General features: G+C 38.7%; 4 protein-coding genes across 7 annotated transcripts; 3 read left to right on the forward strand and 1 right to left on the reverse strand.

Moving 5' to 3' along the window:
- The first annotated feature begins 180 nt into the window (after positions 1-180).
- Positions 181-10,320, forward strand: LOC135617997 (protein RRP6-like 2). Of its 2 annotated transcripts, none has more exons than XM_065118886.1 (14): positions 181-1,030; positions 3,044-3,199; positions 5,149-5,307; positions 5,405-5,488; positions 6,052-6,131; positions 6,270-6,320; positions 6,448-6,547; positions 6,802-6,884; positions 6,989-7,034; positions 7,485-7,572; positions 7,660-7,829; positions 7,925-8,305; positions 8,372-8,488; positions 9,527-10,320. In XM_065118886.1, the coding sequence occupies exons 1-14, from the start codon at positions 344-346 to the stop codon at positions 10,181-10,183; spliced, it is 2,859 nt and encodes a 952-aa protein (XP_064974958.1). In that variant the 5' UTR covers positions 181-343; the 3' UTR covers positions 10,184-10,320. The 2 variants fall into 2 exon arrangements, with proteins under 2 accessions (XP_064974958.1, XP_064974959.1); XM_065118887.1 differs by having other exon boundaries at positions 8,399-8,488.
- Positions 10,321-11,387: 1,067 nt separating this feature from the next.
- Positions 11,388-16,400, forward strand: LOC103993078 (BTB/POZ and MATH domain-containing protein 4). 2 transcript variants are annotated; one of them, XM_018828835.2, is made up of 5 exons: positions 11,388-11,951; positions 12,846-13,191; positions 13,313-13,589; positions 15,999-16,165; positions 16,318-16,400. In XM_018828835.2, exons 1-5 carry the CDS (start codon positions 11,569-11,571, stop codon positions 16,324-16,326), a joined length of 1,182 nt encoding a protein of 393 aa, XP_018684380.2. In that variant the 5' UTR covers positions 11,388-11,568; the 3' UTR covers positions 16,327-16,400. The 2 variants fall into 2 exon arrangements, with proteins under 2 accessions (XP_018684380.2, XP_009411294.2); XM_009413019.3 differs by having other exon boundaries at positions 15,999-16,400.
- A 2,499-nt stretch (positions 16,401-18,899) lies between these two features.
- On the reverse strand, positions 18,900-23,302 carry LOC103993077 (YTH domain-containing protein ECT2). 2 transcript variants are annotated; one of them, XM_009413017.3, is made up of 9 exons: positions 23,127-23,302; positions 22,574-22,650; positions 22,314-22,467; positions 21,997-22,070; positions 20,979-21,518; positions 20,197-20,739; positions 19,897-20,109; positions 19,674-19,817; positions 18,900-19,579 (listed from the first exon to the last, which is right to left on the reverse strand). In XM_009413017.3, exons 1-9 carry the CDS (start codon positions 23,152-23,154, stop codon positions 19,340-19,342), a joined length of 2,013 nt encoding a protein of 670 aa, XP_009411292.2. In that variant the 5' UTR covers positions 23,155-23,302; the 3' UTR covers positions 18,900-19,339. The 2 variants fall into 2 exon arrangements, with proteins under 2 accessions (XP_009411292.2, XP_064974960.1); XM_065118888.1 differs by lacking the exon at positions 20,979-21,518 and having other exon boundaries at positions 23,127-23,301.
- A 1,561-nt stretch (positions 23,303-24,863) lies between these two features.
- LOC135617999 (probable serine/threonine-protein kinase PBL16) lies at positions 24,864-27,799 on the forward strand. The gene is made up of 6 exons (XM_065118890.1): positions 24,864-25,209; positions 25,665-25,966; positions 26,065-26,200; positions 26,731-26,867; positions 27,080-27,203; positions 27,355-27,799. The coding sequence occupies exons 1-6, from the start codon at positions 25,146-25,148 to the stop codon at positions 27,663-27,665; spliced, it is 1,074 nt and encodes a 357-aa protein (XP_064974962.1). The 5' UTR covers positions 24,864-25,145; the 3' UTR covers positions 27,666-27,799.
- The last annotated feature ends 158 nt before the right edge of the window (positions 27,800-27,957 follow it).

The following is a 27,957-nucleotide window of genomic DNA, read 5'->3' on the forward strand; positions in this document are numbered from 1 at the left end:
AGGCCGTACCCGTTAATAATGTAAATCCCAATCCTATAGGGTCCTCCGATTCATTCATTATACGAGACTTTTAAATGGATATCGGATCGGGTTTATTTGGTTCTCGGTTACGGTCCCTACAGAAAGACATCGGGTATATAAAACGTCGGCTGCGCTTAAAAACCCCAACCCCAGTCCGCCGAAAGCGAAACGTAAAAGAAGGAAACCCCTCGTCGAGCTATGTCGTCCATGGCGGACTCAAAACCCTAATCCCGGACCAAGAAGCTCAGATTCGTCTGTCTCTCGTCGCTGTCCCCGTTCCCTGAGCAGGAACGCGAGCCCCTCCACCGAACCCCTTCGATCCATGGAAGAGGACGCCCCAGACTCCGAGACGTCCCTGAAGCAGAAGGCGGACGACCTCCACGCGCTGGTGTCCGGTCCCCTCGCTGCGGCCGTGGACAAGGCATTCGGTCGCTCCCGGGGTATTCCCTCCGGTAAGGACTTCCATTTCTTTTACAACTTCGATGAGTTCAAGGCCCCGGTCAAGGAGATCAAGGATAAATCGGAGTCCTCCTTGAGGAGCATCGCCGCGTCGAGCAGTCTGTGGGGGAGCAAGAAGCCGCCGCAGTTGCCTGACGATCTCGACGACGCCTACGATTGGGTCGTGAACCTCAACGACGAGTTTCTTGATCGTCTCGCGGTTTCTATGGACGAATTCAAGAATTTGAGGGAGAAAGAAGAAGAGGCTGGTGGGAAGATAGGGGCGATGGACTTGGAAGGTGGATTTCAGTTGGTTTATGGGAAGAAAAAGAAGGGGGCCATGCGTGACGCTGAGAAAGATGAGGGGTTTTCTGGTTCTAGCTCATCGACTGTGGTTAATGTGGCAACGAAGGACAAGAGAACAACAGCAGCACGTTCGAAGGTGCCTTTTCACATTCCCACTATTCCACGCCCACAAGATCAGTATAATATACTCGTGAACAACAATAACCAACCATTTGAACATGTATGGTTGGAGAGGAGCAGGGATGGAAGGTTCATTCATCCGCTGGTTAGTTTTTCTTGAATTTTTTAATTTCCATATTTGGTTCTCTTGTATGTTTGCTGGTTTACATATTATTGCTCGAAGCTTACTATTCACAGTCCCCTTTTACTATGGACAACCCTTTGTTATTGATAATACCTTTAAAAATATTAAATATTATTTTATTATTTACAGTCCTAGTATTATCGATTTTATCTTTTTTTTTTCCTTCCCCACAACCCCGCACTCCATGCCTATGCTGTTTCTCTCCTGCGCTGCAAAGGGATAGTTTAGAAAAATTAAAAAAATTTAATATGGGATTGTAAATAGTAAAGAGTGATTGCAAATAGTAATCTCCATTATTGGTAATTGATTTTTAATTCAGTTTAATTTATGATATTAAAATTTTTTAAACTGGGATTGTAAGTAGTAAAGAGTGATTGCAAATAGTAATCTCCATATTGGTCAATTGCTTTTTAATTCAGTTTAATTTATGATGTCAAGATAGAACCATCACTGCCATGGCCTTTAATGGAAGTGTGAGAATAAGAGGTGTTCGTAGCTCCTCAAATTATAGATAAATTGAGCTAAACACTCTACTATGGAACTTTGGGATAGGATAATTGGGAAGAATCCTAGATATGAGAGGAGTATATATGAATATTAGTTTTTTTTTTTCTTCTTGGAAGATCAACTACAGAAACCTTTTTAATTGAAAATTTCTGAAAGAAGAAGAAAGACATGCACGTCTTTAGTTGATCTAGAAAATGTCTATGATAGCCCTTAAAGATTTATCATGGTGGGTTTAGAAAGAAAGGACATCTAGTAGTTATTTTGGTGTGATAAAACTTATGCATCCTAATCACTAGGATTAGGACCATAGAAGTTTTTACTGAGTTTGTTGTAATTATAGGTGTATTTATCAAGGACCTATGCTAAGTCGAAATACTTTCACTTTGATTATGGATGAACTTACCAAGCATATTCAGGATAAGTTAAAATGGTGTATGTTACCTGCTAATGATACTATGTAGATTGAAGAAAATTTAGATGGCATAATTATAAACACGAGTAACGAAGAAAAATGCTAAAAACTAATGGTTTCAAGCTAAGTAGGAACAAACTGGATATATGAAGTAACATTAACAATGGCAAGAGAAGAATTGAGAATATAATTAAAATAGAGACTAGGACATTCCTTGATGTAATAGTAGATATCTTGGACTTATTATTTGGTAGAATGAAAAGATCAATCGACATTATTTATAAAGTTAGAGTTGGATGGTTAAAATGAAGATAACCCACTATTTTATGTGGCTGTTGCATTCCCCATGAATAGTTATAAGATTGGTGATAGTTTATGGGTCAAAATGTTAGGCTGCTAGGAAACAAAAACTGTTTAACATTCGTGAACAACTCGCTATAGCTAATTATAGATAAGATTACGGGAAACCATTCAAAATGGTTCAAACATGTCCAAAGGGACTCTATGATGCCGTGATTAGACAAGGTGTATTAATTAAGGTTAATGATTTGAGGAGACATGGAGGGAGAGAGATTTTAGAAAACTTTATTGGAGACAATAAAAAGAATTTTCATTAGCTTTAAGTATGACAAGTGATATTGCCCTAGTTAGAGCTGAATGATAGAAAGGATCCATGTAGATGACCTCAAATAATTGAAACACTATGACTCATTGTTATATACTTGGTCGCCCACCATGCATCTAGAAATAACAAACATGAGCATTTTACTTCTCTGTGCAATTTTTTTTATCATATGTAGTGTATATGATAAAAAATTGTTTTGAAGCATTAGTTTCACTTGATTATAAGATGTGGTTTGTCAAATCTTGGCTTTTATTGGTAGAGTTCTTATAGGATCATTTGTATCTGTGATTTTCTTGATGATTCATTTGACTCAATTCAGAAAATTATATGATCTGTTATTTGTGCTTTTCTTTGTTATTTGCAATTATTTCTTTGTTTGTGAGTTTTATTCTATTTTATATCATCAATTTATTGATTTTTTTATAAACAGGAGAATCTTGCTGTTCCAAATTTTATCGATAGAAAGCATGAAGAAGGCGAGCCAGTTCAACCACTTCCTCTAGAAAGTACCCCATTTAAGCAGGTTGAAAGTGTGAATGAGTTAAAAATGGTAGCTGCTAAGTTGCGGGGTGTAGATGAATTTGCGGTTAGTATAGGCGATATATCTATGATTCTCGCGCATTGTGATGATCTGCTGTTTAACTCTCAGATGGTTCACATTTTTATCTCTCTGGCATTTTTTGGTGGTTTGCGTTTTTTCTTTTCTCGTTTTCATCATTTGATAGCTCTAATGTTCTTCTATTTGATTTTATTGTAGGAACTTCAGTATTTCTTTACCTTGTGATTTTTAAACAAATTTAACTTTGAGGTGGCAATTGATTTATCTATCGATTTATTTGAAACTTGTAGAGCCTAGGTAGTTTGTGTTACCATAGGTAAGTGTTTTATTATTCTACTGAATAATGAAACTTTTTAATGTGGTTAGATGCAGTCACCGGTTGGAGGTCTACTTTATTGCAGCATTGTATTGCTTGTGATTTAATAGTTTTACTTTGTCAGGTTGCTACAGAAGGATTGGCAGCCTTTAAAACTATCATTCTTCAAGTGAAAACATTAAGCAGAATTTTAAAATTTAACATCAATAGCTCCCTCAGCTTCATCTTATTGGAGTAATTTGGATGACTTTGAAAAAAGTGCATTGTTGACCCTTCTTAAAGGATTATGTGGATTTGGTATCAAACAGTGGAACAATTCTTGTATTTACAATAAATGACATGCATAATGCTGCTATTGCACTTTCATGTTGTGTATCCTTTTATTCTGTACTTCTGTTATAATGGAGGAGCAAAGAAATGATAAAAAAATATCATATGGAAAAATTTGTGAAGATTATGTTATAAGATTATTATATGCAATGATGGTGGAAAACTACTAACAAGTAGCCGGATAAGAGAAATGAGAAAAATGAAGAGCAATTTAAAATTATGACCGAGAATAATAGAGAAGAAACAAGGAAAGAGATGCTTGTTGACGAAATCCTACCAGAATTAGTCCAAATAATTGAAGACTAAAAATAACTCAAACAGATCTGACGTGAACTGGCTCTTACAATGCTTAATTAAAATATTAATAACAACAGCTTTGAGACCTTCTGTCAACCTAATCGTGCTTCTATTTTGGGCACTAAGTCCATGATCTGGTTCTGTTGTGCCTTTATCTTGTATTCAGGAAGATGGTCTTTGATTGTTTCTTATTTGCTGCTATCATTTTGAATCTTGGTTAGGTTGACAGCTGGTTATAAAAATTTGTGGATCTTTGCAACTTTGAGTTTTGCGCTATACTAGACCATATTGCTGATTTGGTTATCAATCTTAGTCTTATAAATACTCTGACATTTATTATGTTAAAAAAATAGTCAAAACAAACTCTCCTTAGCTAATTATTCTTTAAGCAGTTGAAGGAAGACTAATTATCTAAGAGGTAAGGAGAACTGCCATAAGGCAGGTTTTTTTCATTAAAAAAAACCTGTTCTGCTTTCTCTGTGGTGTGATTTTGTTGAGAACTAACTTTACCAGTCCTTCAAGAGATTGTTCAGGATCCATTTGTTCTTTTGTTCTTATTATGCTAAATGGGTTTTATTTCCGTAGTTATGACTGTATTTAATGCAAGGGCTGCTTGCTACGTGTTCTTTCAATGCAAATTTTGTTGATGAAACCACGCACTACATATTAGTAGCTCATTTCACGTTGTACGGTCATCTACTGGTGCATTTGATTTGGGAACAATATTTATTCAGATTCTTTGTTATTTGAAGGGAGATATGTGATGTCCTATTCTAAAGAGTAAATTGCCTTTTTCATTTGAAGAATATTATTTCAAAAGCACACTGTCTGCTTGATTTGTTGCTTGAAGTTTGAAGTTTAAGAGATCTGTTGATCCTGTTTCATGTTTTAGTATCTCTTTGCTGTATTTTCTGAAGCATTGACCTTGAGTTATTTGCTTAATGTTTTGCTGTTTAGAGGACTATTGAGATTTAAATTGCTGTGCAGTTGACAATCTTATCTGCTTTTACCAATTAGAACTTTTCTTTTCCAGGTTGATTTAGAACACAATCAGTATAGGTCATTTCAGGGTTTGACTTGTTTGATGCAAATCTCTACCAGAACAGAAGACTTTGTGATTGACACCCTCAAGTTACGGATTCATGTTGGTCCACACATGAGAGAAGTTTTCAAGGATCCCTCAAAGAGGAAGGTGATCTGTACTTTTTGTCCTTTATACTTACTGACCACTTCTATAACTTGATCTGCTTGCTTATTATACTTTCTTTTTTTTTTTTTCACTTCAATAGATAATGCATGGGGCTGATCGTGACATTATTTGGTTACAACGGGATTTTGGCATATATGTGTGCAACCTTTTTGACACTGGACAGGTATTGACTTTTGCCAGTTGCTTATTTGGCTTCCTTTGCAACGAAAATAACAACAAAACCATAAAGTCGCACGTAAAGTCCCAATTATTTAAGTCAGCTACATGGATCTTTTGTCACCATTGAGATATTGATTTTCGATTGCAAGATTTAATAACATAAAAGTACCATGGCTATATTTCTACAAGAAATTTCCAGCATTTATTGTACTAACTGTTTATGTGGCTAAGAACTTTGGAGTTTTTCACAAGAAATATACAGTTCTTTGTTTAAATTTGAAGTGGTGCTGTTTAAACTCCCTTGCACGTGAAGATCCTAATAAAAAAAAATTAATTTAGGTTTATGGCTGCTTGTCATTGTGGTGGTATAAAGTTCTGTTTACACTGAAAAACTTTGGATTTGGGTGATATACTTGTGCGTGCAGGACAATAAAACTCTGAATCTCTTTGCATGTCTTGTTTTGTTGAATTGTATGCTTGCGTCACATATGGTTTAGAAGTGCTTATGTTTTACATTCAAAATTCTCCACTCAGTAAGTTGCTGTTGCTCTATTTTTGCTTGTGCAGGCATCGAGGGTATTGCAACTGGAAAGAAACAGTCTGGAGTATCTTCTGCATCACTTTTGTGAAGTTAGTGCAAACAAAGAGTACGTTTCACATGTTTTGACCTTGTCATGTTTTACATGTTTTGACCTTATCAAGTTTCTATCGGGTGATTTTCTTTCACATGTCCCAGATTTTATGCACCATCATCTGGATGATGCTCATAATTTTGACTTTTACAGATACCAGAATGCAGATTGGAGATTGCGCCCTCTTCCTGTGGAAATGCTTAAGTAGAGTTCAAAGTCTATCTTGTTATACAATCTTTGATATAGTCTATGGTTGAGTCCAAATTTCTGTTTGTGTCATGAGATGGCATCAGCACCACCATTATGTTCTGAATGTAGTTGCTTCTTGTAGGTATGCCAGAGAAGATACACATTACCTGTTTTATATATATGACCAAATGAAATCAATGTTGCTAGCCGCATCCTCGAATGAAAATGATCTTCTGTTGGAGGTGAATCTTTTATGATTGGTTGTTTTTCGTACATGTGGATAGTTATTTGATTTGTCATGAATCTGAACCTAAAAGTTTCTGTTTCTTTCTGGACTTCATTATCTTTCCTGTCCTATACTACATTTATGATAACATGACCTTCGCTGTTGTCTATTCCATTTATTGTACTTTCTACTGAGTTTACATAAAAATTCTTTTTGTTTTTAATTGCTCTTTTAGTAACTTTATGTGTGTGCATGTGTAATTCCTTGCAGGTCTACAAGCGCAGCAGTGAAATCTGCATGCAACTTTATGAGAAAGAGATCTTTACAGATACATCATTTCTCCACATTTACGGGTTGACAATAGAATTTCCAAATTTATTGTTGTTATTTAGTTTTTCTACCATTTAGTCTTGAGAATTCTATCTTCTGACTGTGTTCTTTACAATTAAATTAACAGGTTATCAGATGCTGATTTAAATTCAAAGCAGCTTGCAGTTGCTGCTGTAAGTATGTTGCCTGCTACATTTGCGTAACACTTATCTTGAAATTGACAATTGACATAGTTTTGGAGGATGGAGCAGTGCATGGACTGCTTTACGTACCGACAAAACATCAGGAATGTTGGACTGTTTGTCCAAGTAACTCATCATTTCCTGCAGAGACTGAATGTTATGTTCTTGATATTTGTCATCCAATATTTTGTCGGAGAAATGACACAGAAATTAAATGCTTCCCTATGCTTGTAGCTAGCTATTCTTGAACTAAAGTGTAAATGTTCTTTTGGTATGAGAGACATTGACAAAAATAGACTCATTAATTCTAAGATTTTTTGGATATGAGACCCATTCCTATGCAAGAAATTAAAGTTGATGCTTTTTTGGAAATCCTAGCATTCATAGTACATTCGACCATTCTTTTTGGATGAGTTAGCGACTGCCATGCATCTATGACAGGGTCTTTGTCAATGGAGAGATAATCTTGCACGTGCAGAGGATGAGAGTACTGGGTACATATTACCAAACAAAACTCTGCTTGAGATTGGTAATTTTTCACACCTTTTTTTAGTTAATATCAGATATTCCAGTGGGCGGCTTATGTAACTTGAATTAATGTTTTTTGATTGAAAAGCAAGGCAGATGCCTGTTACTTCTGGAAAGTTGCAGCGGCTGGTAAAATCAAAGCACCCATTTGTTGAGCGCCATCTCAACTCTGTCATTGGCATCATTAAGAGCTCGATTGCCAATTCTTCTGCTTTTGAAGGCATTACAGAACAACTAAAGGAGGGGCGGCTGGAGTCGGTGAGTCATGAACATTCTATGGATGTAGAATTCTTTAGTTTCAATAATTGAATGTTGGGATGATTTTGCATAGACTCAGTTGCTCGTGTCTGCAGAATTCAGAAGAAGGTGATTGCAACACTGGATCAGTTCCAGCTACTGACAACCCCATGGGACATGTTGAACATGTTGGAAACCATCCTATGACTGCCACTGTTGAAAATTCTGAAAATGCTGGAAACCATCCTATGACTGTCACTGTTGGAACTGTTAAAACTTTTGGACATGTTCGGGTTGCTCAAGACGACTGTCTAAAACAAGCATATAGAGACAACCTGAGTAACATCTCTTCAGCTGCCATAGTCGAGCAAGAAAATAACTTCAAAGTGATGCCATCATCTGAAATTGGGCACTCGTTCTTGCATTCTGGCATAACTAAAAGAGTTGAGAAGGAAATGATGGACAACAGGAACACTAATTACCTGCAATCAAGAGAGGTGTATATTCTTCTGCTGTTTTTTCCCCTTGTCAGTTGATTGATTTATTAGTGATCGTCTTTGTAGGGTGGGATTGCCTCTGTCCAACTGCAGAAAAAATCCAGTTGTGCTTTTGGAGCTTTATTTGGAAATTCATCTTCTAGGAAAAAGCCCACCCTGGATAAAGTGGGTCTTGCTGGCCAGGTAATTAAGCTCCTGTATAACAAATCTATTATGTTCTTTACCTGAAGTAGATGTCATTTACTGTTCACATTAGTTTGTGAGATGCCTAATAATTTAGCAATGCAGTTCATTACCTAGATAAAGTGGGTCTTCCTGACCAGGTAATTAAGCTCCTGTATAACAATTCTATTATGTTCTTTAACTGAAGTAGGTGTTATTTACTGTTTACATCAGTTTGTGAGATACATAATAATTTAGCATCTCAGTTCATTATGGTTTTTCTTACAATTTGCACAGTTGAAAAATTGTAGTTAGTTGGAGATCATTCTACTGAATCATTATGGGTATATCACATCTACAAGGACTAACCATCTGACTAACTCAATAAGAGTTTGATGCGATAAGATCTGGAAGATTTTTTACATAGCAAGTTCAGGCTAGTGGAAAAATAATGTGATTAAACGTTTTGTCCCCTGCAGATTTTGAACCATAGTTATCAGGAAAACGAAACCTGATTTTCAGTCAACCTTGCATTTCCCAGAAAGCAAATTTGAAAATAAATTTCTCTTTTCGAGTTCTTGTGAGATACTTGTCCAGACCAATTTATAATGGAATTACCACATGAAGTTATGCACTCTACATGTCAGAAATGCTTCTCATACGCATCAAGTTGTGTTACTGAGAAAATAATTATAGTGATAAAGTGAAATATTTATCCTGGCTGCTGCTGTGTCCTTTTAGTCAATCCTGGTATCTATAATATGGAATCTCGTTTTCTCGTAATATAGATTTTTCTTTTATAGTTAAGTCTTGGAAAGGCTGTTGCTGTGTCTCTTATGCATTAAGTAGATTCCATTCTTGGGTTCTACATGCTTTTGACATTTTGCATGACTGGAGCAAATTATCCTTCAACGTTTTCCAGCCTGATGGCTGAAAGTAACTGTCACTACTGCATTATTGTGGTCCTCCGTTGTTCAGGATTGTCAGTTAAGCTATTTGTAACTTTGACCTGTTATGTCATACAAACTGCTGGTCCTTGATTTACTTTCTTTTTATCAGAATAAGAATGTGAACAAAGTGGAGCAGATTAAATCCACTGTAGCTCTCCCTTTCTATCATTTTCCTGGTGGAGAAAAGACTTCAGAACTGCACGTTAAGGAGGTTATCTTTTGCCCCGTAGCAGAAACTTTGCAGCAACATCCTGCTGATTTAGCCAAATTGGAGGAGGTCATACCACTTGATAGAGGAAGCCACGAGCAATCACCCTGTGACAGTCCAATGACAGATGATGGGACAAAGGAAAGTGATAATTCCCATCATCCTGAAATTGGCAGTGATCTTGATCTTCAGCCAGAATCTCTTGCAAGTGATGAGCCAATGTCACCATCAGACCTTACCTCCAGTTTTGAGAAGTGCTTTCAATCGATTAACGAGAGGAGGAACTGCCAACGGAACCAGAAATCATTTCAGAAGCCGGAGATTAACTTCAATTTGAAGCCATTTAACTATGCTGCCGCCAGGAAAAATGTTAAGTTTGATGATGATGGGGATGATGAAACCAAAACTGAAGATCGCATTAAGACTTCACCAGACTCCAGGCAGATGCACAGAGCATCAGGTCAGGCACAAGGTGATGAGAGATCGAGAGGGTCTCAGCAAGCTCGACGGCGTCAAGCTTTTCCTCCTTCGGGCAACAGAAGCACGACCTACCATTGATGCTTTTATATACCTTATTATGCTTTCTGTTCCCTGTAAACTGCTGTGCTGCTGAGAAAATGAAACAATTAACTGCGATTATGATCTGGCTGAAAAATCGTTTTCAAATCAATTCGGAACCAAGGGAATTTAAATCACTGGCTTGGTTTTAACTTTCAGAAGCAGTTTTATGTATGAAAGGCCATTAGCTTTTCAATTAAAATGATAAAAAACGAGATCTAATCATAAGATCTTGTCGTAGTATCGGCAAAGACAAGTTTGTGTAATTTTTTGCTTCAAGATAAATGGAGTCCTACCAAGATTTACTTCCCCATCAACGATAAAGAAGAGTATCAGGATAAAGAAGAGTATCAGGCAAAATTCTCTCTCCCTCTCTCTCTCTCTCTCTCTTTCTTTCTCTCTTTCTAGCGATGAATACCTTTTTTTAGCAAATAATAAGTAATTAATACGAAATTTGATTCAAAAACCTTGTGATGTTCATCCATATGTATATTTTTTAATTATTCTATAATTTTTCCAAACAATAAGTGGTGAATGAAATATTTAGTTTATAAAGTTTACTTGAGTTATCCAACGCCCCTAAAAAAATTTTATGATGAGGATTATAATTTATTTAGTACGTTTACCGATAAAACAATCTATCATCAATCGAATAAGAGGACAAAACTTATGCATTAGACAACACAATCAAATATTCAATATAAAAAAGTATAAAAATTATGCAAAAAGTGAAAATGTGTGAAATTATATAATATGAAAATTTATAGGCATCATAATAAATAGTATGAGAAGATAATTATAAACTTATGACCAATTGAATTAAAAAAATTAATAATAATAAGAATAATAATAATAGTCTCCTGTTTGCCTGTTTTTGTAATAGTTTTCAAGAATGAATCATTGAGTGTTTCTTATGACTAAAATTATGATCATAGCTTTTTTTTATTTAATCTTCTTATTTGGAAGAACAAGTAAGTGTTAAATAAATATCATATTTATGAATAATTAATTTTCCTTTTTTGAATATATATACATATATAAATTCATATATATGTATATATATATACATATATATGTATACAAATACATATATATAATATGTATATATGTATATGTATATATATATATATATATATATATATATATATATATATATATATATATATATATATATATATATATATATATATATATATCTTTGGTTCGACGGATTCAAAACCGAGATCAGCCCTAAACCCCAATTCTTCCCAACCAATTGATTCCCTCGTCGGCAATCTGCGCCGAGACGCAAATCCCGATCGATTTCGCCGCTATCGCTCCCCGTTCTTCACCGCCGCCACGGAACCCCTCTCTAGCCTTTCGATGAGAAGGAGCTGCCGTGGCCGATGACTCCGGAGAAGCAAATGGCAGCCTCGCCGACAATCTCCCGGTCGGTGACGGAGACCGTGAACGGGTCTCACAAGTTCGTGATCAAGGGGTACTCCCTCGCTAAGGGCATCGGTGTCGGGAAGCACATCGCCAGTGATACCTTCACCGTCGGAGGGTTCCAGTGGGCGATCTACTTCTATCCCGACGGGAAGAACCCCGAGGACAACTCCGCTTACGTGTCCGTGTTCATCGCCCTCGCCAGTGAGGGGACGGACGTGAGGGCGCTCTTCGAGCTGACACTTGTGGATCAGAGTGGCAAGGGGAAACACAAGGTTCACAGCCACTTCGATCGATCTCTTGAGAGCGGGCCTTACACCCTCAAGTACCGCGGTAGCATGTGGTAACGATTGCGCCTAGTTTTCGCTGTTCTTTGTCTTCCTCACCAGAAGCAGTTGGCTTTCTAAGTTTTATTGATATCTTGACTGCTGGTTCTGTCCCAGGAACATGTACAAATAAGTAGATTTTGTGAGCTTTCTACTTTCCAAGGCTGTCTTCTTAATTTGGTGTGGTTAGTTGCATTCAGATCTTTTTCTTTGAAATTTGCCTGGAGTGTGAGTTTATTAGTTCTTGCTAAACTATTTTGGCATCGAACTTTTTCATGTATTGATAACAGCATACTCTCTTTCATGTAAGCTTGCAGGATTTATTATGTGTTCACATAAATTTGATTGCATGACCATCAGCTCTGATTGAACTTCTTAGGTTTTATTTTGAGGCATATTGCATTGCTTATTATTGAGACCTTTTTATTATACAGTCTAAAATTTGATTAGGTTGCATCTTATGCTTTGGATGGGTATTCAGGATTAACTCAATTTAGTTGGATCAAGTATGATGTAGATGTGGGGATGTAAAAGAATTTTTTTAGTGGGGCTTAGTTTTGGCCCTAAAGATAGCTTAACGAGCATAAAGCCCTTGTCTGTGGAGAGAAGAGAGAGTCACTTTGCCTATTATCTTCTGATATCTTTCTCTGGTCAAAGAAGGATTATCCATGTTGTTTGCCTTGTCATGTGGAATTTGGTTTTTCAAATCTTATTAAAGAGTAAGAATATGGTTTCCTGTACCTATTATGGATGCTGTCTTCATTTTACTATTTTCAGTTGGTCAGGTTGTGGCAACATGGCTGTCTCAAAGTTAGTTTTGGGATGGTTTTTATTGTTGTTTTTACATGTATTTATAATTATATCCTGTTAAATGCATGCATGATATAGTTTTGCATCTTTTAATTCATCAGGGGTTATAAACGCTTCTTCAGACGAACGGCTCTTGAAACATCAGATTACCTTAAGGATGACTGCTTGAAGATTAATTGTACTGTGGGGGTTGTTGTGTCTGTTGTCGACTCACCCAGATTACATCACATACAAGTTCCAGAGTCTGATTTTGGAATGCATTTTGGTGTGATTCTGGATGAACAGGAAGGTTCAGACGTTGTTTTTGATGTTGCTGGAGAAAAATTTCATGCCCATAAGTTGGTGCTGGCTGCCCGATCCCCAATATTTCACACACAGTTTTTTGATGGTTTAGATGGTGAAAGTAATGAGATCATTGTTACAGATATGGAACCAGCAGTTTTTAAGGTGTGGATACATTTTTGTTCCCCTTCGTTTAATTTTTAGTATTTTTTGTTAAGTGCAGCTAAATCCTTATGAGTTGGTCTATTTATGTTCACATATCACTTTTTTATCTCCTCCCAAGTAGGCAATCCTACATTTCATCTACAGAGACACTCTAGTAGACGATGATATGCTTGCTACACCAAACCTTCCTGAATCTTCTATCTCAGACACACTGGTTGCAAAACTGTTAGCTGCAGCTGACAGATATAGTTTGGGAAGGCTTCGACTTCTCTGTGAGGCTCATTTATGCAGGGAAATATCTGTGAACTCAGTTGCCAGCACTCTTGCATTGGCTGATCGTTGTCATGCTATTGAACTAAAAGCTGCTTGTCTTAAATTTGTTGCAGAAAATCTTTCAGGTATTTTACTTCCAACAAGTTATGTCTTTTATCTATACTGCTATCATATGTTTTTTTCAGCAATCCTTCTTGCCTATGAATTATTCCCAATTATTTCTATGTTGAAGGCTTAAGTTGTACATTTAATTTTGGAAATGTGATGTATAGTTATGAATTTTTTTGGGAAGTGAAGAATTAGAGGTATTTTTAATTCGGATACTTTATTGTGGAAGAGATAAGCACCAGTATGTGAGGACAGTAAATACTTGATACAATTAGATTTGTCATTATCTGCAAATTTATCTCGAGGATCAACAACCATGTATAAAAATCCCTATTTTGAGTCACCTGGCAGAACAAGAGGCTTAAATATTTAATAGTTTTGTATATGAAAGTCCAGATATCCATATCTGTACAGTTAAATGTTTAATGTACAAGATTTTGGTCTCGACTTTCCATTTGTGAGTGCATAATAACGCTCGGCTAATGAAGCGTTCTCTATGAAAATCTTATCCGACTAGGTTCTGAGAGAATAAAGTGACTTTGCACATTTTCTTATGTCAAAATCCATGGTAAATCTTAGACTTTAGGTTTAGCATAGGTAAGTGACAATTTTGCATTATCATAAAACTGGTCAAACTATTTGCCTTAAACTTTTTATATGGTCTAGTTGGAGATATTTTTTTCCTACTAATATCTTTTGGTATTCAATTGCTTTGCTTTGGATGCCTTTAAGTGACATTAAATTATTCTTAAAGTTTATGAACAGTTTCATGTTTTATTTTCTTTTGTTCATAGCTAGAAGTTCCTGAATACTTTGCTCACATTAGTTGGGTTGGAATTTATCTAATATGAACACCATATACAATCTTTTTCCAGTAACTAATGTTGCAGCCTGCTTAAAGTTCGGCACTCTGATCGTCATTAAATTGCTGCTTCATTTTAATATTAGTAGTATTAATATTCTGTAAATGAATCTTACTGTCATTTCAATTAATTGCAATTATGAATGTTTTTTATTCACTTTAAGTGAGCGACTTAGATGAACCTTGGTTCTCAGTATGAAGTAATATAAACTTTCTAAGAAGGAATGTTGTGTCCTACTGGAAGTATGCATCCAAATTATAGCCCATTATTTTTCCATAAACTGTAGTTGTTCAAAATGTCTTGGGCACTAATGTGGCACTTCCAATTAAATTATTCCTACTGGCAATAGAATTCTGATATAGCATCCTTGTGCTCTGACAATTATTGAGTTGAGTAAGATCGGAATCCATCTAACAAGTGTGTGTCTAGTGACTCAGAATCAGTTCTGGCATGTGGATTGTAATTGTCAGACAAATGCCAGTTGCCTCGAGTCCTTCCAAGGGTGGCCCATGTGTGCTTCTTAATCTGAAAGTTATACTTTCTATTCTACACTTGTGACCTGAAGGATCAGGAGTTAAGAAAATCTCTGTGGTGATTAGCTGATGTCAGATTGGATGAACAAAATTGTAGAACCCGACAGTGAGTGTGGAGTCCTGGCCGAGTTCAAAAGCTTGGATTTGCTTTTAAGACTAAAATATTCTTATTTTGAAATATGTTTACCATTTTTATCTAGTTTCCTTCATGGGAAAATCTGTGTAAAGAAACATGTAGTTATAGTTGCATGCAAGTCCTAGTGAGAAAGAAATGATGACCATTGTATTTAAATGAATAATGTAGTTTTTTAGATTCCAATCGGGAGTATAAATTTGTGTGGAGCAGGCCCAAGTGTTGAAAGGAATCAAACATCATGACCATTGTATTTTGCTTAAAAACAGGACCTCATCCAGAAGATTTTTATGGCTTAGGAACTAAAGATAATAAACCCAGGCAGAAAAGTACTCAGACCTTAGATTGATATCATAACCCATGAAAGAGTTTATGGTTGCAATGAGCTATGCTGTTAGTATAGTGTTTTTGGATGTCTCAGAATATCTGGGAGCTTCTTGTTGCATGATCTTGATAGATACGAGTGTTGCTCTCGTTCTTGGTGTAGACAAGTTTACATGATGTACACCCCAAAAAAAGAGGAAACTCGAGAGCCAAAAATGGAACTCTATGTTGTAATATGCACCAAGCTACTGGCAATGAAACATTGGGCTATGAGCTCCCTGTTTGTTGCTTATTACTTGGATCTTGCTTCTGCAGTTTGGTTTAAGATGTTCCTGTACTTAGCTTGTTATCAAAGTAAATTGTTAACCAAGTATTCATTAAATCCTTTCCAAGCACCTTGAAAATTTTTGATCTTTCAATTTGTGTTGTCCATCTTTTACTATGATTTTATTGATTGTTCTAGATAGTTCATTCGGGAATCATTTCGGTGCAAAAGTTGCGTGGATAATTTCTCTTGTTTCGGTTTCCAAGAATTCCGCAGCCTCATTGAGTAACTCTCATTCGTACATGCAGCTGTGATGCGCTCGAGTGGATTCGAGTACCTTAAGGACCATTGTCCGTCACTGCAGTCAGAACTTTTGAAAATAATTGCAGGCTGCGATGAGGACTGCAGCAGTGGTGGGAATAACAGGAGCGTGTGGGCCGAGCTTTCGGATGGTGAGGATTCCAATGGCCGTAGGGTAAGACCTCGGACCGATACTGGATAAAACCAACTTCTGATATGTACGAATGACAATAAAATGTGTCTAGGAAACAGAACAGGAAAAACATCCCTGCTGTATCTTTACCTGATGTTTGTTCACCGGTGATAGTATAGTTGCATGAATTGTAGGTCTATTAAAGGCTTGAGAGTTGTAAAGATGAAACTTGCACTAGTGGATTATGGAACAAGGAGGCTCCCTCTCTTTTCTGACATGATTCAAGGTACTAAAATAGACTTTAGCGTACATTGCAGCTATGTTCTTTGTATGTTTTCTTTTCCGGCATGAATGTCTATGACTTGGAATTCTATGTGACCAGACTCTCTCTGTTTGAAACTAGCTGATCCTGACCCGAAGATGCTTCGAGGTTCACATGAAACAGCAATATGAGGCCATGACTACAGTGGCCTCAATATGAGGCCATTTGTACACTGCACCAGACAATGGTTGAATCATGTAGTTAGTTGCATAAGAAGATACCAAAAGAATTTTTTATAGAATGATCTTCTTTTGGTTGTTGTTATTACTGTTGTTGAATGTCTCCCTCAGGATCCAGGAAACTGCCGCTTCGTAATCTAGAGGGGATTCGTACAATTTTTTTGTCATCTGTTACAGTATCTGAGGATCTAAATCGAGGATCACCAAATCTTGTTCCGGTTCGATTGATGCTAAACTGGATGAGAATAATACGACAAGTTCTTCGACATAGCAGCGTTTTTGGCGCAGAAAAGTACAGGATGAGAATAATATCAACAGCTGCATCTTCTTCGGGACGGTGGTCGAGAACAAGTTCGGAACAGCACGACGAGACGACAGGACAACTCAAAATGATCAAATGCAGAGAAGGAACGTACCACAGGACTACGAAATATCTTGAGTGGCGAGGCATATGCATCAGCGTCGCATAGCTCTACCTCCTCTTCTTCCTCCGACATCGTTCTGCATCTATGTTGGCCTTAGAGGAAGAAAAAGAGGTAGGTGAGGTATATGTGTTGTCGATGATGAGGAGGGAGGATTGATGATGAGGAGGGAGGAAGAGGAGGCAGAAATAGTGCAGCATCGACGTAGATGTCTGATTTGCCTCCTCTTTCTCATCCCTCCTAATCGTCAATGATGTAGATGCCTCACCTGTCTCCTCTTCATCCTTCAGCACTGACGTAAATACAAAGCGGCACCGGAGGAGGAAGAGGAGGCAGAGTAGTGTTGCACCAACGTTGATGCCTCACCTTCTTCCACCTCCAATGCTGACACAGATGCAGAGTGACATTGGAGGAGAAAGAGGAGGTAGAGCAGTGTGGTGTTCACCTTCGTCCGCTACCTCCTCTAGTGATGTAGAGCGGTGCCAAAGGAGGAAGAGAACACAGAGCGATGCAAGGCCAACGCAAATGTCTCACTTGCCTTTTCTTCCTCTTTTGGTGTCGATGTAGATGCAGAACCACGCTAAAGGTTGAAGAGGAGGGAGAATGGTGCGATGTCAACATAGATGCCTCACCTCCCCTCTCTTCCTTCTCCGACACTGACACAGATGTAGAGCGACATCAAAGGAGGAAGAGGAGGTAGAGTGGTGTGATGCTCAACTCTCGTCTTCCTTCTTCGGCACCAATGTAGATGCCTCACATGCCTCCTCTTCCTCCTTCGGTGTCGACCTAGATGCCTCACCACTGTCTCCTCTTCCTCCTTGTCATTAATGTTCGGGTTGGGACCGACAAGATACCATCACGTTGCTCTTCTCAACTACCACCATAACAGCCACTTATAGCGTTGTCGTCCATCACCACGATTAAAATTATCTTTTTGTCTATCGTTTTCGTATCATTCATGCACGTGCTATATCTTCCGTCCATAAAATCGACACGTTATGATAAATATTTTTTATTTCTATAATTATAAAGATTTTAATATATTTTTTTAAATGCTAAAAAAAAATCTAATTACAATATGATAGTATATAATTAGTCTCAATTTTAACCTTCTTTTAAATGATCGACACGTATCATATCGTGAGTGCACAAGTGACGCAGGAGGAAGCGTCCAGGGACAATGTTCGCCTGTTGCTGAATAATAACTCACGCTTTCGAGGACCAGAAGGGGAATGCGACAACGAATATGTGATGATGCAGTCGTCCAGTTTTGGTGCCTTCGATGATGTGACTTCTTGGCTGTTTGGGTACGTCAAAGGCAAGCAACAAAGCCTTTCCTTCACGGCAAAAACAAGGTATGGTCTTATGAGTGCCCCGTTCCGTCGAGAAGCTTATCGACCAAGAAATCTCAAATTTTACGGACACGATTTTTATGAGTTCGAGCAGCTGAAACACGTTACAATCGCCAACAACACAAAAGACGTTTCCCGAATCGCAGATCCCTCTCAGGCGTCCGTCAATGTTAGCTCTACCTATCACTCAAGAATCAGATGAAGAAATAGGCGGAGAATTGAATCCTGAATCCTGACCTGATTTCAATAAGAAATATACCAAACTATATATATATATATATATATATATATATATATATATATATATATATATATATATATTGAATTACCTGATGTCATACCAAACGTCATGTCGCACCAGTTTTACAATGTATAATTAATTTCATATAACTGGGATATCATGACACAAGGAAGAGATAAAACCATGTCAATGATAAGAATATTTGGATATGCTGAGACATTTAATTGCTGGAGAAGGCAGAAGAAAGTAAGAGACGAAAATTGCAAAGCAGGCAAGAAACTATTGTTATATTCAATTTTTGTTGCAACGCTGACCCAAGTTCATAAATACTACAGACGACGACTGAAGGGGAAAAACAAGGGGGGAAAAACAAGTAGAAAGATGACCTAATCCTACCTCCAATCCACTAAGGATATAGAAGACTAGCAGTATGCTACCACCAACCGCAGCACTTCATATCACCAAAGCATTAAAACCTAGGCCGAAGGGTCAACCTAACTGTGTCGAGCAAAAAACAAACTCAAGACTGCACCCGCCGGGGGTTCATCACCGGATTCTTATTGCCAAACTCCATCTCTCTCTTGCAATTCCTTTGCAAACCTCCTTATAACTCAGAATTTAGTTGCCCAAGAGTGATCAGTGACTTATTCCTAACCGACACATCTACACAAATAAGGATTGCCACAGCAATGGGATCAACTCAAGCAACACCGTTGGCAACACCATTTGCAACAACATGCTTCTCCACTGCTGGTTTTAAGACCTTCAAAGGAGCACCAGCCGCTGCAGCCACACCAAGTTCCACTGGCGTATTTATTTCTCCAAGACTGCCCTGTGCTGATTCCTTGTTCAAAACAGAAACAGGCTGCGAGCCAGGCTTCCCATTGGTTCTGTCTTGTTCATCTTCCCTGGGAGCATGAGAAGCTTTTCCAGTCCATACCTGAACCGTAGGAGGTTGTCATCAATGGACTAAATTAAAATGGCTGAAATTGAACGTAAAATCACTTCAACAAGTGGTCTGAACTCCGACTTACCTGTTTCTGAAGCTGCTGTTTTACCCGTTTCTCCTGCATAAAATTCTGACGGTTCTCATAGAAGTCAAAATCATCAAGAACAGATGTCTTGCTTACATGTTCCTTGAAAATCTTGAGCATTTGGAGGCCCTGCTCTAGCCTCACCTGCATAGCCGAAATTTGAGATATGAATTCATATTTGTTTGATGTACTGATTACAAGGCAATTAAACGTTAATGTTTACCTCTTGAGTATCTCGACTGTTAGTTACGGGTTTGTTGTCATTGTTCTCTAGCGTGATGTGCTTCAGAAGGCTATTTGGAACATCCTTGATAATGTGCCACTTGACAGGGAAGCAGCCAATCCACTTGTCTTGCTGCCAATAATCCACAGTTTTGTTAAAATCAACTGGACCAACCATTTCTGCAACACCAACAAATTGTCCGCTGGCGTTTACCTAAAGTTTTAAAACAAGGCTAGGTAAGCTCCTTTTCTTGTAAAAAGTAAAGCACAACAGATTCCCAATGCATGCTACCATACTCACAGAGTAAAACAAGAAGACAGGACATCCACCATCTTTCTCTTGAGCTTCCTGATATCCACCATCCAGCTTCTTGTTTCCATTAGGGGTGCTGGTCCATACATTGTATTTGATACTTTTGTGAATATCATCCTCACTGTATGATTTGATGACAAAGAACCTTGCATCCGAGTGTTTATCAGGGAAGTCATCTCCGTTGTATTGTTCCCTGTCCAAAGTCACACTAGAATTCTCATTCCCAATGGAAGAAAGGTTCTGACCCTTCAAATCAAAGACTGGTGCAGTGCCAGCTGCCTTCTGATTCTTAGAACGCCCAGCTCTTGGTCCTCTGTTTAGCTCACTGAACCCGTCCTGGATCTCATTGCCATAACCAAAGAATCCATTTCCTCGGCCCCTAGGATTGTACTTACTATCTAAAGGCGGACCCCACCGTCCATTCATTCTATGATCATAGCCATTAAATCCATATCCAAATACATTCCCCAGACCATTCCCTCCATAGAATCGATTGATCGGATACATCCTGCTAACAGGAGCATTTTTACCCTGAGAATCATACAAGTAAACAGTTAATATGCCATGTGAGGAAACATATACAATAATAACTGTAAGAAATCTTTGCCGATAGCCAGAAAAGATACACATGCTGTCAACAAAAACCAAAGGAATACTAGGCATACAAAAGCCAAAATACCACTACCATACATGTCCAACAACCAGTTGCTACTAAAACAGACAACTTTTGAAAATAGATATAATTAACTGCCAATTACAATATTACATACCACAATGTGGGGAACGGAATGTTGATTCTGATTTCTTTCAGACAAATTAGTAGCTTTATGTGTTACAGTGGAAGAGCGAGAGCTGGATGTGGCTGGTTTATGTTGCCCACCAAAACCAAATCGAGAGTCTTGATAACCAGCAGAATGAAAACCACCTGGGAAACCTCCCTTCCCATGTGAATCACCTGAGGTTAGTGATGAAGGCTGGTGGCTTGACCTCATAGTTCCTGGTCCATTATTCCTATTTGCATTGACATTGGAAACTTTGCTGGAGTCTACTCTAGCTGTATCCATTGAAATTGAAGGTTGATTAACAGCAACAGAGGTTGAAACTTCTCCTTGGGAAGTTGGTGGAGTTGGAGTTGGAGTTTGAGTTGTACTAGTTGGTGTAGGTTGCTCAAAAAAGGGAACTGGGTACTGATACGGTTGTGGGCCATAGTGCTGTCCATCATGCCCCATGGTTGGAACTGATGACCCATTAGAAGGATAAGCACTATAAGGAGCATATCCATATCCTTGATATAAGTCCCCATAAACTCCCTACCAAGAATGATGAAGCAGTTAGTTATTGTTATGTACATAGAGAAGAACCAAACATTTCACAGCAATAAATTTTAATCACCAACAATATTTCACTACGAGAACAATTTGGGTAAACACAGAGAAAAATTGCATCAAGAGTTATACGTGCACGAAAAAAAATTAATCATTCAATCGAGTCACTTCCTTTTAACTAGTGAAGCTCTATTCGAGTAATAGTACTAAGAGTTATATGCATATCTGAGTACTCGTTTTTTCCTTCATTTACTACTATGTAGTACCAAAAGGAAGTCAGTAGAAAAGAATTCCAACACCTGACACTAGCAAAGCAAGGATCCAAAATGCTCATCCATGGAAGATCAGACCAATAATAATTTTGAATCCTAATCTTAGTAACAATCCTTTAACGGCAACATTCTAACACGCTATTCATTGCCATCAACAAATCAAAATAATGTGTTGTTTCAGTGTGACTTACAGGTAGAATCTCCACTCCATCATTGTTCGTGTATCTGGAGTAATCACCCCACTTATTAACAGCACGATCATAACCTGGAGAATGTAACACCAGACTCATGATAGATACTAACAAAGGTTACTAAAACAAGTTAACATACAAAACAAACAGATCATCTAACTAATTTTAGCCAAAATACAAATCAAATAATATTTTGTGATAATAAGTGAATAGCAATAGATGAAACTCTCACAAAAAATAAATGATAGCAGCTAACTGGTGGAAAATCCTGGTATACGACCGTTTTTATGGTGTAGTAATTAAATACAACACTCTACCTCCATAGAAATAAGCTGGGGATGCATAACCACCGGGTACATAACACATGCTTGGATCCACAAAGTCAGGCAGAAGAGGTGTCAGCGAACGCTCTGATTGAATTGGCATGTTTGGCGTTTCACAATCGCTCGATCCATTTTGGAGGGCACGAGGCTATCAAATCAGATATTGTGAGAATATTAACAGTGACTACTCCTAAAAATACAAAGATAAAAACAATAAGAAAAGGAACATCATCTGCAAGAAAAATAAAAATCACCTCTTTGGCAACCTCAACAGCGTTATCAGTCTTTGGCGGAGAATCCAAAGACAGCTTCTGCAATAAATCTGAAGCTTCTGTCATAACTAAATTAAGGACAGCATTAATCCGACAAAAAAAACTCATCTTTCTTAACAAATTACTCCAACAATACCGAAAACTTAAAATACAGGATGACTGAGTATCACCGAAGAACTGATCCCCAAATAAGATTACTGCACAAAGCACACAAAAGAAAGTATTTAAATAATTTGAACAAGAAGACAAGAAGAGAAACAAATCAAACAATCAAAGCCTTCTCTCGAAGGAAAAATAGTACGCAAGAACACGACAGCTATTGATTTCACTAAGAAACGAGCTCATATGCGAGACAATAACCCAAAAAGGTGAAGAAGAAGCCTCAGACACACACTCCCCGCACAAACGCTCCCAAGAACCCCCAAAACCAACAGCCAAATGCGAACTAGAACGCACTCGAACGCATCGCAGCTCAAGAAAACGAAGGGGTGCCGCGGAAAGAGCGACAAGAACCCGAACCCCCAGGGAAGGATACGGTCAGCTGCGAGGGCGACGGCAGCCATGGATAGTAAGCGCGATTTACAAGCGAGGTTTCGATGGACTCGATCCAAATCTAGAGAGAGAGGTTGGCAGAGAAGGGGAGCAGACGAGCCGCCACAGTAGGAATCCAAAAGCGGAGTGAGAAAGAGGCGAGGAGGAGTGGGGGTTTAAATTAGGGCATCGTCAAGCGGTGATTCAAATCGCTCCACGGCTCGCCCTCAGCAACCGGACATTCTTGTTCTTTTTTATTTTTCTTTTTTGTTCTATAAAAAGAAACAAAAATATCGGGTTTGCTTTTTTGTGCCGTCACGCAAACGTACTGGTAAATAAATATATGCAATAAAAATTCATATATATATATATATAGACTGCATTTGACGAGATTATTTTTCGAAAATTAATAATCTAATTTAAGATATATTCAATTAAAGGAGTCGAGTGTCGCGGAGTCCGGATCCGACCCGATCTAGCAATACGGGCGAAGAATTATTGACCCGGGCTCGATTTGTTGGCCCAAATAAATCATCCCAAAATGGGCCGAGCCCGAATTGAATTGCTCTGATCCAATTAAACAGGTTTGTGACCGATCGATCATAAATGGCAATCCAAATGCGCTTTAATAAAACAAATAATGGGGGTGTAATAAGACACGTCTGATGAGACCTAAGCTGGTAGATAATTTGGATTACAGAAGAACAAGGAAGCGATTTACTCATCGAAGCTGCAGAGAACACGACAAGAGCAATTTAGTTCTGCTCTTCTAGAACGAATGACTAGTTTTGGTTTGATTCCTCATCATAAAAGTCAATGATTATTGGATCGTGGCCTTTGACTGAGAATCCAATAGCTTCTGTTTCGTTGACGTGGTCAGGCACTCGTTGTGATCTTTCTCATCAATGCATTCGTCTGTTGGCCACGTCTTGCTCGCCAAATCACCTGACCAGTTCAAGCTCTTTCTTCCTTTTACGCGCCAGCGAAATCAGTTTGAAGGATTCTCCATCTCACTCCTTCACATGATCTTTGTGAGTTCATTCAAGTGCCTATGGCAAAGACGTCGTCTAAGAGAGATGTGCCAGGTTTCACACACTCTCACGCTAATTGCTGATACAAGTCTCTTTCGAGATGGGTTTAGGCCATGAAAGATCTTCTGAATTAGAATTGAGATCGTTCACCACTCCTCACATGTCTTCAACCTTCGGTCGTCTAGTTTCATCGATGGACTGACTGCCTTTTTAGAGTGAGGTGGTGACGGATGGGATTCCCATGTCAATTGTCTTTAAGAACAAAAACAGGATAGATCGATCACCTCCTCCGATTTGGGGGGTTCAAGTTACAAACAGATGGCCGCAGAGCTTTGAGGTGGTCGAACACTGATCTAATTCCACCTCCAGTTTGTCTTGTCAGGCATCATTTACATCACGGTGCCAGTAGCAATGCCATTCTTGGTTTCACCTCCGTGGACATACACTTCTTTTCCTGGGTTTCTGTAGCACAATCCCGAAACTTGTGTCCCGCAGGAGACCCGGAGGAAGGTGCCAAAAAGCCAGCTCGACTCTCTTCTGCAGCATGAACACCGCAGGGCAGCAGAATATAACACAGCCAAATGGCGGTCACAGTCCCACCATTATCATTTCGGTGGGTGGGCTACATCTTTTCTTTATCTTTTCCTTTCAGTGAGAATGTTACACTAGAAATATCATTAATTTACTGGGATTATATCATTCCTTCTCTTGAATCGGACACATTCTTTGAATACTATCACTTTCTTCCTCAGGAGACGAAGAACAGCCACAAATAGAGCTGAAGCTACCTTGACTTGGTCTTCCTGCCTCAATATGTTAATTCCAAGCTCCAAGATGACAACCAAGCGTAGATTAAGTCTCTCTTCATCGATTTTGGGTATATATTACTCATCTTACCTTCTCTTCTCTGTACTTAGCCAGATAAGAATATCTCGTTTTGCTGGGAGCATGCTGTCTTGGTGAGTGGTTGTTTGTGGGTTGTGCGGGTACTGATGGGAAATTGCGCTCTTCGGGGAAACTCATCCACCAACAGAGTGTCTTCCAACGCAAAGTCAGGTCAGTACTTCGTGATTCTCTGTAGGCATGATCCTTGGATATCTCTGATTCTTCTGTCACTTCTTTCCTTCCTTTGTCCCTCCTCTGAAGCGTGCAAGACTGTCCGGTGTAAGCTCTTCCTCTTATGATTAGGCACTTCTAGTGATAGGATTTTGAGTCTGGATCGCTCCTTGCTGACATAACTTGAGGAGTTGTAGTATTTTTTGAAGCTTAATCTTGCTTGACTTCAATTTATCCACTGTTCAGTGTCAGAAAGGAATTAGCACAGAGTTCCGTGTTGCTTTTCTACTTCTCCAATCGCTGCATCTTTGTGTTTGGGTTGATCTTTGGCAATCTTTTTAGCTAAAATATAGCTTTTTGAAAGGGAAATTGTCAAGGAAACATCATGTCAACTGTTTCTACAAATCTCGGTTTCTTCTAAGCTCAAGACTTGTTGAAACTTGTTCTTCCATTAGACCCTCCGGAGGTGCAGAGTCCAGAGGAAAGGGAGGAGGTCAGCAACCTGCCATCAAACCCAGAGGAAGTCGAGGACTTGCGACGGGATTCAGCAGCAAATCCTCTTGTGGCATTCTCTTTCAGTGAAATCAAGCTCATTACAGAAAATTTCAGAAAGAGCTATATCTTAGGTGTAGGGGGATTTGGCAGTGTGTACAGAGGATTCATCACAGAACATCCTGAGGAGGGGCTTCAACCTCTTCAAGTAGCTGTGAAGGTCCATGATGCTGCCAACGGCTCCCAGGGTCACAGAGAATGGCTGGTACTGAACTCTATACATACATCTCCCTAGTGCTAGTAATATTGAAGATTGGTTCAACACCATCATCCAGTTGTAAGAGAAGTTTATGATGCCTGTAGGCTGAAGTTGTATTCCTCGGGCAACTTTCTCACCCAAATTTGGTGAAATTAATTGGATACTGCTGTGAAGATGATCACCGAGTTCTGATATATGAGTACATGGCTGGGGGCAGTGTGGAATCCCATCTCTTCTCCAGTAATTCTTTTCTTGTCTGAAGTCTACTAATCCAGTACTAGTGGTTTATTTGTTGCTTGATTGATCCATCTGTCCTTTTATTATTATTATTGTCATCATTCTAAGAGTCATTATCTGCAAATGTTATGATGTTCTTTCTTCGGTGCACATTTACTGCTTCCTGATTTGATCAGCATGTTTGGCTTGGTAGGTAAATGGTATTGCCAATATGCCTTTCCTGTAACTCTTAGTTGGTCATGCACTCACATTTAAGCTCGTATTTGAAGCTGCCTGTCACAATGATAAGTAAAAGCAGGTTCAGAAATCAAGTTGACATGACATATACTCTCAACGCCTCTCTCTATACTCAAAATGTAGCTTTTGATTGAAATGTCTACTTTGTGTTGATTACTCAGTAAGATGATTGAACAAATCTATAGCTCATGAATAAATGGATGGAAAACATCATTAAGAAGATTATGTTATGCTGATCGTGTTGCTCGTTCCTCCACTTATGATGTAGCTGTGTACTGCTTGCTGCTGCTTGACAGGAAAAGTGCCCTCCCTTCCTTGGCGTGTCAGAATGAAGATTGCATTTGATGCAGCAAAAGGGCTTGCTTTTCTCCATGAAGCTGAAAAGCCAGTCATATATCGCGACTTCAAGACATCAAACATTCTCTTAGACGAGGTTAGTCGATCAAACTCCTCCAAATCTTGTGATGGCTTTGCTTTCTCTTCTCGACGACTATAGCAATGGACAAACATGTGTGAAGTCGTCTTCGGTTAAATTGAAGTCCATGACACTGCGTAATTGCAGCGTGAGATGCTGTGCTGCTTCTAAAAGAGAAACAGCTCTTTCTTTCTTACTATAATTAACTAGTTGTCGTGCACCATGCTCAGGACTACAACTCAAAGCTATCTGATTTCGGGCTTGCAAAGGATGGACCAGTGGGTGAGATATCTCACGTTTCAACACGGATAGTGGGAACTCGTGGATACGCAGCACCCGAGTACATGATGACTGGTAGACGAAAAGCTTTATAGCCTTTCATTGCATGTTTCAGAAGAAAGAGAGAGAGAGAGAGAGAGAGCATCAGTCCTTGGAACCACTTGCCAAGTCTGCGTCGACTTTGAATGGTCAAAAAGGCTAACCCAAACATTTGCTTCCGGTGTAGGTCATCTGACGGCCAGCAGTGACGTCTACAGCTTTGGCGTTGTCCTGCTCGAGCTGCTCACGGGGAAGAGATCGCTGGACAAGTCTCGCCCGGTCAAGCAGCGGGCACTGGTCGACTGGGCTACCCCCTCGCTCGCCGATAAGAAGAAGGTCCTCCACATCGTGGATCCCAAGCTGGACGCGGACTGCCCCCAGAGAGATGTTCAGAAGGTAGCGAGGCTGGCTTGCCATTGCCTCGACCAAAACCCCAAGGCAAGGCCATTCATGCGAGACGTCGTCGACTACTTGGAATCTCTTCAGAGAGCTGTTTAGGGCCACCACAATTGGTGGTCTGTGCGTAGTGCTAGGAAGAAGACATGATAGCTTGCTTTCTTTCTTGGAGGGCCACAAGATGCTACGTTGACGGCTGTAGTAGTTTGCCTCCAGTAAACTCTTTCAATTTCTTCTTCGCTTGTTGCATTATAATATCAATATATATATATATATATATATATATAATTAATTAATTAATTTGATAGATTAAAATCACATGTTATAAAATGTTTTTTAAGTTCAAATTCTTAATAGTATACTAATCTAATCTTATAAATCATCTCAAATATAA

This window comes from Musa acuminata, chromosome BXJ2-7 (assembly GCF_036884655.1).
Source record: "Musa acuminata AAA Group cultivar baxijiao chromosome BXJ2-7, Cavendish_Baxijiao_AAA, whole genome shotgun sequence".
In the NCBI taxonomy this organism is placed as follows: domain Eukaryota; kingdom Viridiplantae; phylum Streptophyta; class Magnoliopsida; order Zingiberales; family Musaceae; genus Musa; species Musa acuminata.